General features: G+C 32.3%; 2 protein-coding genes across 2 annotated transcripts; one reads left to right on the top strand and one right to left on the bottom strand.

Annotated features, from left to right (window-relative positions):
• Positions 1–856: 856 nt before the first annotated feature.
• HELRODRAFT_161205 (hypothetical protein) lies at positions 857–1965 on the bottom strand (the record flags this gene model as incomplete). Its single annotated transcript, XM_009021148.1, has 4 exons — positions 857–987; positions 1403–1507; positions 1579–1643; positions 1943–1965. 4 exons carry the CDS (start codon positions 1963–1965, stop codon positions 857–859), a joined length of 324 nt encoding a protein of 107 aa, XP_009019396.1.
• Positions 1966–7049: 5084 nt separating this feature from the next.
• On the top strand, positions 7050–9861 carry HELRODRAFT_161204 (hypothetical protein; the record flags this gene model as incomplete). The annotated part of the gene is made up of 3 exons (XM_009021147.1): positions 7050–7233; positions 9243–9330; positions 9627–9861. 3 exons carry the CDS (start codon positions 7050–7052, stop codon positions 9859–9861), a joined length of 507 nt encoding a protein of 168 aa, XP_009019395.1.
• Between the last annotated feature and the right edge of the window lie 2498 nt (positions 9862–12359).

Here is a 12359-nt window from a genome sequence, read left to right as displayed (position 1 = left end):
ATTGGTGCATCAATTTGCCTTCATTGCAGCACAAGAACAACACAAACACACAAACACGAGCACAGACAGACAGACACGAGCACATGCAAACAAAAAAACACACAGACACATCCGTGTGCGACAATCCGGCAAAGACAGCCGAGGCAGGCAAGCACAAAAGGAGCAAAACGAGGTCCATTAATCAAATATATGCCATTGTCGAAGACGTTTATGATTCGTTTACATAGGAGCATATGCATAAATATTCCTTCGCAACTTATCAATGAAACTAATCTTGAAGTTTATTAAGTTTGTAATTCTATCGTGATGCGAATAAAAATAAGTCTGCGTGTGTTCAAGTACTTGTACGTATATGCGTACACGTTGCGAATGTTTGCGTCTACATACGCTGTTTTCACGGTCGTGAAAGAAGGAGCTATCATAAATGGTTGTCAGCTCAATGTTATTTTCTGCATGGTTTTGTTTATACGAACGTAATCACATTTTATATAGGCACTGCTTGTGCGGACACAATCTTGCACATGCTTAAATTCATATGTATAAGAAAATTTGAAAGTAAAATATTAATATTAATATTATTATTATTATTATTACATATATGTTAACTTCTTCATCAATAAAAAAATAAAAAATTAATACGCATTAATAATTTTTTATTGGGAAATAATATGCTACATATAGGTCACTAAATTTTGTAGTTCTTGAGATGAATATGTTTTTTATTTATTTAATCCTACACAGTTTCCCCATGAAACATCAAACTTATTATGTTCATTTGACTGCAGTTCTGAAAAACTTGCATCACATATTTTAACTCAGCGGGGAAGCAACAAAAACGACTTGCAGTTACGTGAAGTTACAATGCTATGGTCAGGAAAAAATATCTCCTTGAAAGTGATCTGCAGATGATTTCCTGAATATCTTCCAAGAAGAGTACAAATAGTAGAAATAATTTCAAAAAATACAACTCCATAACTTTTTCATCACCTGGTTTTGTGTGTTTATTTTGTTAAAAGATATTGCTAAAAGATCCTAAAACTTTACTGTGTTGAAGCTTCGCTTGTAAAATTGTTATTGCAATTTTTAGCCTTCCTGACTTTATGAGGATCTGTCAACTAATACGGAAATCAATTAATCGGTTTTGCTGAACTTTTCCAATCTTAGTTGCGGTAAGTACAGGCAGATGTGGAAATTGATATAATACGAATTTCTTATTTAAACAAAAAATTTTAGGAGCTACATTAACTTTAGTTCCGTTGTTTACGAACCTCAACCAACACGTGTACAAATATTTATACATACAAAATCCTACTAACAAATATATAAACGTATAAATATAAATAAAGGCACGTCACGTGAACCCACGCATGTCTGCACGCAGTCACATGGAGAGCGTACAAACAACAAATTATTTCACAAAGCACATTGTTTTGTAATATTAACATGGCGGACAGCATGGCACAAACGACCAACTCGGCGTTACAAACATTCTCCATGGCATCTGCGCCTGCAGTGGAATGATGCATGGATGGCTGATCAATCGTGTTCCAAGCATTTATTCATACAAACTAAACTTACATGCCTGCTCTCGCACACGCATTTCATCATTAATATTAACATTTGAATGCTTTTTGAGGCCCTTTCTACACAGAGTATAGTATGTACCATAGAATATTTCAAATATAATTTTGACAATAATTGTTCAACAATGACAGATTTATAACTCAGAATCTAATTTTTGTGCAAGCAATTATTGTCAGTCGTCTAGCTGAAAAATTTGGCCTTCATAGGAAGCCATACAAAAATTTGCTATTATTACCAAGACATTTTAAAAACTTTTGCAGTGAAATTTATATAAGAAAAAAACTACTGTAAATCGTTTTTTTAATGAAAAATTTATAATTTAAAGTAGACCAAATTTTTTCATTACGAATTTGCAGACCTGATTTCCTGAAGTACAATCATGTCGGCCTTATCATTCAGTCGATCACTAAAGTTGTTGGATGACTGAGCAGCTGACAGAAGGAAGAGATGTGGAAATAATCAATTCCTGCATCGAGAAAATATCTGATAAGATGTTTTATAGCAAGCAAGTTGTTATAAAAATTTTTGGATTATGGGTTAAATAATGGTTCGTTTTAAGTTAAGTAATAATTCATTAATAACTGATATGTCTTGTATTATTGAGTTAGAGGTTACATGGTAACACTAGGTAAGTCTAAGAACAGTGCGCAAAGAAAGAACATGTTTTGAGTTTTTCTCAACCGTTAAACCTTTTCTGTTTACTGATGATATGAACCTTGTTGAAATTTAAATAAAAAGTTAATCAATACTTTTATATTTAAATAAATTTATCATTTTTGAGCAAAGATGCAAAAATAAATATGTTTTCAATCATATCTGTTATAGAAATATGACCATTTTGTAATCTGTAAAACAGAAGTTAGACTTTATTGTCATAAGTTATAAAGGCATGACTTTCGATATGAAAAGTGTGATTTTTCAGAATGAGTGTACCCATGAATCAACTTTTTATTTGTTCTGCGTGGTCATGAATCTCTTTCTCGTCCTTATTGGCTCCTAAGTGTCCTCGTCAAGCGTCATTTCTTCCTCCAAAGAAAATTTCAACTGTAACGTGATGCTAATTGCCTCTTGGAATTCGTTGCGTTTTTTAAATTACTCAAAAACTTTCATTTTAAAACATCGAAAATGAATTATTGAAAAATTTGTTTTAATTTGAAAAAAAAGTTTTATTTTCCTGCGCATTAAAATGTTTTTTAATTGACTTTACCAACTGGTAATGATGTTATGAAGATAAAACATTCAAATATTTCTTATATAAAGCAATTTTTTGTTTTATAATTTGCAAAATATTTTCGATTTTCAGTTTAAATCATAAAATTTTTTAAATCAAACACACAAACAAACTAAGGCACATGCTTAAACATATTTATTCATAGGCATGGAAATATAAAAAGCGAACACACATTTACAGAAGGAGATGAACAAAAAGAAGCGCATATTTTTATTTCTAATGCATGCCAATCACGCCAGAGCTGAAAGCTTCCTTGAGTCACAAAACGCACCACGTGATTATAAATCTCTATCATTTCGTGCTCTTTAAATTCGATTTTAAAATCCACTTTTTTTAATTCATGCACTCATTATAATCCGGAAGATGATGGCCGTTTAGCACGTGACTTTTACAGCGGCGCCATTTTGTTTGGCTTTTGGAAAAATTTTTTTCTAAATTTATTTTTTCGTCCGATGATTGAAGAGATATTTTTTCAAAAGTTTTCATTAATCTGATGGAGAGGCTTGAGTTTTAAAATTAATTAAACGAATTAAAACTTTACATTCTTTGATAATTTTTTTCTCATGACAATTTTTCAAAACATTTTGTAATTAAACTGGAAATATGGCTAATAGCGTTTTTTTAAATAAAAAAATGAGTTTCTCAGTTTCAGCGCGCATTCCATTTGCAACTTGCCATTGCTCATTAAATTCTGTACAGTTTTAATTATTAAGTATAATCCGTTTTAACTGAATTTTTTTCTCTACATTTTAAAAAATTTCGGAAATAATTTTCAAAATTTTCAATTCTAAAGAGTTATTCTTTTTTATAAAACGTTATCAGTTTCATCCAATTTGGTGTGTGTGTGATTTTATATATATTATGATATGATATATAGTATAATATGATATTATATATGGTATAATATGATATGATATATGGTATAATATGATTTCATATGATATACGGCCTGATATGATATGATAAATGACATGATGTGAAATGATATAAATGTAATGTAAAGTGATACGATTTGATATGATATAATGTACCGCGATGTGATGTAATGCGATGTGACAGTGTGTGTCTCAGTCATAATGATCAGGATACTGCACGTTCCAAGTTTTCATCATGACGTCATGACGAATTGGGTATCCCGGTAAGGTCACCGTGACATTAATGATGGGTGTGATGATGGCGATGATGACGATGACAACGACGAAGAAGATGTTGATGATGATGAACAGAATGGCTTTGAAGATGATGAGGAGGAGGATCAGAATGGTGATGATGATGATGATGAGAAAAAGAAGGAAAAGGAGGAAGAAGAAGATGATGACATTTAATGAGATGATGACGTAACTATTAATTAAAATCATAAATACCAATTATTCCAAATGAAAATAACAAAATGATGAATCGAGAAATAATGATGATGATGATGATGATGATGATGACGATGATGGTGATGGTAATAGTGATAACATTGGCAGAAGCATACAAAAGCATTTTGATTCCTTGGCTACCAGTTTTAATGAATCGCGCGGAATTGTATTAAAATTTTATTTCTTTCATTGAACGCCATGGACGGTCTTGGCTGAATTTAAGAATGCTAACAAGAAACGTTAAACAAATTTAAAATACATATTTGTTTATGTGTGTGTGTGTGTGTGTGTGTGTGTGTGTGTGTGTGCATGTGTGTGTGTGTGTGTGTGTGTGTTTGTGTGTGTGTGTCCATGTAAACTTACCTAACTTTTATACTTTTATAATGAATTTATGTCTCAACATAAATTCTAAAATGCTTTCATTTTAATTACGAAAACTTTGTCACGTTCAATTGTGATTTGTCAAACTTGCTTTTAAATGTTGAATTTTCAATGAATGATACAAACATCACCACAATTTCATGTAAACTAAACGAGTAAGATGGTAAGATGGCAACATATATGGTAAGATTTTAATGACTAAGTACCGAAAACTGTCGAAACTTTCTTTAAATTGAACTCACCAAGACTAATAGCAACGGGTTCCTTTTATTCAACAAATCAACCAACAACTAATTCGTGATGACTTTAATGTAAAATATAATGTAAAATATAATATAAAACGTTCGACGTGACTTTAAAACATTACATTTTATCAATTTTTGACTGCAAAGTACGACTTAGGAAAGTTATGTTTTGTCCAACTTGCGGTGAAACAGCACTGTCCAATCTAATGCAAAGTTAATAAAAAGAAAAAAACAGCAGGAAGCGTTTGAAATGAAAGTTCCTCAGAAGACTGAAATTAAAAAACAAATCCAAATGTAATTAGCTGGAAAACCTAAAAAGTTCGAAGTCAAAGTGAGGAAATTGTGGTACTTTCGACATCGACATTAACAGAACGCCGGATGAAAAACTGATGATGACTGCAATATCGGGTAAGAGATACCGAAAAAATAAATTGAGGAAACCTGCCATGAAGTCAGGAAACATTACAGAAAGGATTGAGTAGTGAGCTGAGATCGATTAATTACATCATTTTAAAATGTCAAGATGGAAAAATATTTTGGAATATGTCGATATAGATTGACGCCAGTGGTCAAACAGCTGCTTTTTGGACAATGGACAATTATAGGTCAATTTCAGGTGCCTAAAAGCATTCCAAAATATAATTTTACGGGTTAAAAATTAAAATTTTAATTTTTAAAAAATTATTTATTATTGAAAAATGAAGCAGAATATAATCGCAGCAAGTGAAATGTCACTAAAAATTGCGTAATTACGATGCAAAGCAGAAGCCGCAGCAGTAGCAGCAGCGTCATTGAGAGCTGCGTTGGAAATATGAGGAGCCATGAAGCGTGTCAAGAAGGCATCAACGCAGACTTCAATGTAAAGTTAACTGAGCACATCAAACATTCCTACCTAAAATAATCTCTGCCTAAACATCCGCTCGTCAACTCGTCATCATCATTTTGTTGTGCTCACCGTGATGATGATGACGCTGATGATGACTTATTATTATCATCATCATCACTGTCATCCTTATTATTATTATTACTATTATTATTATTATTATTCATTTTAATTCATTTTATTTTATTTCATTGAATATTTATTTCGACCTTTTTTTTTGAAAAAAATAAAAGAGTTAAAATAAAATTATTATTATTATTATTATTATTATTATTATTATTATTATTATTATTATTATTATGTGAAGCAAATATGCACAAGTCTGTTGCAGGCATAATGGTGATAATTTTATTTGAAACAGATTCACTTGCAGTCATAAAATGTTAGTGGATCGACTATGAAGAAATTACACCATCATAATTGGGGCTTTGGTTATCTTGAACAGTGATCCAATTTAGTAAGCCAAAGACAAAAAGTTTTTGTGTGCTTGAAGTAGTTCTAATTTTAGCTTTAATTTAGTTAGTTTAAAATTTTTTAAACATAACTTATAATTGCTGGCAGCTTAAAATATTGATAAATCTTACCCGAAAAATATATTATACAAAATTGTATAAAAATAACAATAATAATAACATAACAAAAATAACAATAATAATAATTGTATAAATATATTATATAAATTGTATAAAAAATATGATGAATTTACTTTAAAATATATCATTGTTTGGGGATTTGATAAAAAAATTGTTTTTTTTTAAGTTTTCTTCATTTAAATGCAGTTAATCATCTTAGAGCTGCCATGAAGTGGCTGGAATGAAAGTTGCAATCAAACGCCGTCTGCAACTAATTAGAAAAAATGATTGGTTGCATGTTGTGAGAATGTGTGATTGATTGGTTGGTTGGCTGGTTGCATGTTGATTGATTGGTTGGTTGGCTGGTTGCATGTTGTTGTGTTGTTGTGATTAATTGGTTGGTTGGTTGGTTGGCTGGTTGTTTTGTTGGTTGGTTGGTTGGCTGGCTGGCTGGCTGTTTAACTAGCTGGCTGGCTGGCTAGCTGGCTGGCTGGTTGGTTGGAGGAAGGAGTAAAATTTTTGGAAAACGTTCATTATATTTAAACTTTATTACAATTTCAAATTGGACACGAAACCACTTTGTGTCTGCAGTCACTAGTTGAATAAAAAAAGTAATGGAGTAGTATTCGTTTTAAAAGTCAGTAACATTAATTGTTTTAACAAAAAAAAAACTGTTTCTGACGATAAATGGACGTAATTAGCAAAACAAATTTGACCACATTACCACTTTGAAACATCTTCAAAAATGTTGTCGAGATGTGCCACTGTAACTCAGAAATATAAACGCAAATGAGAGTGTTAGGTGTCACTCTCACCAGATTAACAGATTGTTTGTACAGCAAAGTTGTACAACCATACTTAGCTGTACAATCATATAAATGTACAGCATCCATCGTACAACATAATTATATACCCTACAAGTGGCAAACATCACCGGCTGACACACAATCAAGTAAACAGTTCATTCCTAAAAGTTATTAGACCATCCACGCATTCTTTTCTTTGTGTTTCCATCAAATTTTTCAAAGAGATTTTTCATTTTGTGGTTGAGTGATGATAATGCTGAACGTCTTTTACTTTTACTTTTTAGTTTCCAAAGGAAATCTTTCAACAGGGAGGTAATTCTTCCATGTAAACATATCTGAAGTGTGGGTGGTTGACTGATACCTACAATTCATTTTGTTGATTTCATAGGAGTAAAATTTTCAACAAAATTAAAACAGTGATAACATTTAAGTTTAATTAACTAAATTTTATTTCTGAAAAAATACTTCCTCTCTATAAATTATTAGATCAATAACAACAAGCTATTAACACTAACAAATGATGAACATCTGTAAGCTTCGTTGTTTATTCCATTCTGCTACCTTGTAATTGGTTGGTTGGTTGGCTGGTTGGATGGATGGTTGGTTGGTTGGTTGGCTGATTGGTTGGTCGGTTGGTTGGTTGGTTGATACTTGGCAAGATGAAACATCAAACGCCACACTCATATTTCAGCAAGAAAATATCGAAACTTTAAAAGTGACGATCGTATAACATTCCAACATTCTTTTCGTGTTTGCAGTAACAAGATAAATAAATAGTTGAAAGCACTAAGTGCGGCTATTAAGGTAATACATATAGAATTGGCCAATGCGATAGTGTAATTGTTTAAGTTTTTTATAAAAAAAAGGGCCAGGCTATGCCGTAGGATTGTCTGGATTCGTCTGTTACATGCAATCTGCGTGTGATGCGTTGATCCAAGTTGACTTTTACATTCATCCTCTGTGCTTTTGTTGCTGATACTTGCACAAGGAAATTGTAAAATAAAACAAAGAATAAGAAAAATAAATTAATTTAATATAATTAAAGTGATGTAAATATCTCGCTGCACTTATTTAGAGTTTGTCACGTTATGAAATTAAGCCAGCTATGCTGAAGCTATCATTCAATGTATTGAAGACTGATAGTTATTAGATGAATTGTTTCATTTTTCAAACATTTTTGAAAAGATAGATGAATAAATAAGATAGGTAATCAAAAAAACGAAGAAAAATTTTTACTCGACATTATTTAAACTCGAGAAAACCAACATCTTCACATCTTTATCACACAGCACATTTAACTAACAAAAATTAACTTTGATTAAAAGCCAGGAAATTGGATAATAAATAACATTATTTAATAATAATTTTAATTAGATGCGCCACTAGCAACAGCAGACGTCATCAAATGGATGGACGATGCGTCCGTTTGTTGCACTTGTGTCTTTGTCTCCTCTTAATGACGTCATATATCAATGATGAGTCAGCATCACGTGTTCGCCCATCTGATGCTGAAACATCAATACTCTCTACTACAATGCATGTGTCATGCTGAAATGTGTAATTTTTTTATAAATTAACTTTCGTTTTTAATTTTAAAAAAATTTTTTAAATGTTTTTTAAAAGTTAAATAAAATAAATAACAATTCAACAACAATATTGCGAATAATGCTTTTTAATACAAAACTCAATCAAAAAATGTTTTCATGTACCAACAGATTTTTGATTGTATAACTTTGTAATCCAACTCGAGGTCATCTCTCTTTTTATACTTTTTATTCCCGCCCAAAATGTTCCGAGCCACAAAAAACAAATAGTTTGACAACCAATGAGAGACGTAACAATCCATCACGTGACGTACAACCCTCAAATGAGAGATTGCTCGCCCGCATGTACACTGAATCAAAACAGGCACCCAGCCAACAAACAACAGCAAACAAAATTTTCAATCCTTTCATATTAGAATTAATATTATAAAAATTTAATTTAGTTCACTTAAATACCAAAAACAATTTCACTAAAATGAAATTTTAAAAAAATACAACCTCGAATCTATACTAACTTCACTAAACACCTTCTAACTAATTTTTTAGGAGATTTAAAAACCTTAAACACACACGCATACTCACTCACACACACAAACACTCGCATGCACACACACACACACACACACACACAGAGAGATACAAATACATACAACCTAGAGGTCCGCACAGAAACAAAAGACTAAGCACGTGCATAATCTGCAATAACGACGTTGTACTCAAGTTGGAAAGCCCATAGTTTTCAATTAGAAGCATTGAACAGACAATGTAATTATAAAATTTCTACTTCAGCACGCGTGTGCGCGTTTATGTGTTCCATATTTAATAAGTGCCTTCTTTATGATTCTTCATATTTGATGCACGCAATCTTCTGACATCCCGAGCTGTAAGCAGTTAATGTTTTGACTTCCAAAATGTAAAAGTTTGTTTATAATAATTTATATTATTAAAACAAAAATAAAGCTTACATTGAAGTTGATAGTTAGAAATTAATTTGCCATATCTTACAATTTGTGCAGACCGTTGCATCCCCTGCCCACCTCAAATCGAATGATTGTTGCTATTGCGCTAATGTACGCGAACACCAAACCAGGAAGAGCAGTGCCGAAGAGTGAAAAGAAGGAAAGAATAGTCTTTGTTTGGACAGGCTGGACACGTGTTTCGTCCCCACCGGGCACTCATCAGCAACCCGAATGCCTATCAGAATCATATCGCAGTTTTTCTTTATTTAGTCCCCACGAATCACTTCGTTAGTTTGTGGTTTTTTTTATTTATCATTATTGTGGATCGTTGATTTTAATCGTTAGAATTTGCGATCCGATCCGACACGACAAACAAACAAACCCTCCATTAAAACGACACTTGAAGAGCTGATGACCTGACGATGCACGGACGCTCTTATTTCTTTACCAAGGTAGAAATGGAGAAGAATGAAAGATGATCATCTTGTCGCGAATATTCGAAAGGTTCTCTTTCATTTCATTATTAAAACTAGGCTCAACTATTTTCTTCATCATTCATCACATTCAGAGGTTGACAATTATTTAAAGTTTTATGTCAATCTCATCTACTTTTGGGTAAATTTGTTAAAGTGTTTGTACATTTGCCTAGCTTAAATTTCATTTTTTTAGCTGAAAATGTTCAAATATTTCAATTTTTTTAAATGTATTTTAAAATTAATAAAAAAGATAGTTTAGTACTTGCAAAATTTTATCTAAAGTTTTTTAAATTTTCAATTTTGTTATAGCTGATATTTGGTCACATCAATTCTGCAATAGCTTAAAACTCGATGAAATAAGTCATTGTCATATTTTATTTACTGCATTCGAACTACAGAATCACTCACATCAAAATAAAAAACGAAATAAGACTAACCAACCTATTGTTGTTACATTTATTCAAGTCGTACGACTGAGATATACATTTCATTTGATGAATTCTAATTAGTTTCTCTTTATACCTATGCTTTATAGTTCAAACAAAAATGTTTAATAATAATTGTATCTTCATAGTCATCTTCATCATCGTCACCATTGTCATCACTGAAGTTATAGTAACTGCTTAAAATTCTTTCTTCTTCTTTGTCATCATTTATGAATAAACCTTTAGATAAACACCGTTTTTTTCAACATCATTATCATTATCCGTAAACATTATCATCATCATCATTGTCTTCATCATCGTCGTCATCATCATCATCATCGTTGTCATCATCATCACCATCATCATCAGCTTCCTCATTGCTCTCCGGAAAATGTATGATTAGTGTCAGAGAAGAGGAAATTACCTTCTCTCATCACGTGACTGTCACTCACCAACTCCACAACATTTTTGAGGTATCAACATACCACCATCATTATCATCATCATTAAAACTATCATCATCATCGTCAATAACATCATTGTCATTATCATCATGACATCATCGTCATCATCATCATCATTATCATAATCATCATTATCATAATCATCATTATCATCATCATCATTATTATTATCATCATCATCAACATTATCATCATTTGAAATTACAGATTTCCAGAACTATTTCAAAAATACATTAAATGAACCTCAATAAAACAACTACTGCCTACCACCATGAACTCCATCATTAATAATGTCTTCATCTCAATTCAACACTTGTACCCCAACATACAATGAACTTACAACAATAACCAAAAAATCTTCCTGCTTTTTAGATCTAATATAAATAGCAATATTTTAAAAATGTCCTAATTTTCGCACAATACTCCATCAATTGCTGGCCGAATGATGAAGATTGTCTACAATTCCGACATGCTGGAAAAGGCCCTCAACAAATTAATCTACAAGAAAGGTGATTTAAGTGATCAAGCAAACTTCCGGCAAATCACGTTACAACCAGTTCTTTACAAATCTTCTCAACAACCTTATCAACACAACACTCAAAAAGGTTTCTATCCAAAAATTAACGGTGTTACCGAGCACACCCAGCTACTGAAGCATTTTTTGAAAGACCCCAAAACCATCAAAGAACAATTATCGTCAGTCTTTTGAATCTACGAAACGCATTTGGTGAGGTTATCATGCTCTTTGCCTGTCAGCTCTGAGGTATCACCGGGTGCAAACACAAATCAGTCTACTAAAATTATTCGATAACAGTGTCGACATGCGACAAACTGAAGGCACTCATCCCTGTTGTACATGGAGCGCTTCAGGGCGACCATTATCATTCAACCTTTGTTTCAACCCATTAATGAAAATAATAGAAAAAAATAGTACCGACAATGCGGTCGTCGACTCCGATAACCTCACCAAATGCGTCTCTGGAGACCAACAGCAAACTTGAAATCAAAAGCATGGCTACAGTTAGCGACGATACTGAGACCATCGCAAGCAGCACAGAAGGTGCCCAAACGTTGATTAACTTGAACAGCGGGGGTGTAAGTGAACAGGTGTAAAAATAAGACCCGACAAATGCTGCACATTTGGAATGCAAAAAAGAGAAGGTACTTACAAACAATTTCGGCCTAGATGGTTACTAGGTGATGTGCCGATCCCTCAAATAAATATTAACAAACAATTTATATTTATGATTTCCAGTGTAAAAATACAGAAGAAAAGGACCATCTCTAGAAAATAGTTAAAAACATGCGGCAGACAGTTGACGAGTTAGACACCACTGCGCAATGGAAGTTTCAGATCTTGACACCCCGTTCAAATTCTCATTTGATCGGAAAATATATGACATTTCCTTGAGTGGATCGAAAACAG

The sequence above is a fragment of the Helobdella robusta genome (genome assembly GCF_000326865.2).
Source record: "Helobdella robusta unplaced genomic scaffold HELROscaffold_3, whole genome shotgun sequence".
In the NCBI taxonomy this organism is placed as follows: Eukaryota; Metazoa; Annelida; class Clitellata; order Rhynchobdellida; family Glossiphoniidae; genus Helobdella; species Helobdella robusta.
Note: the sequence above shows the minus strand (reverse complement) of the source record. Positions and strands in the feature narration are given on the sequence as shown.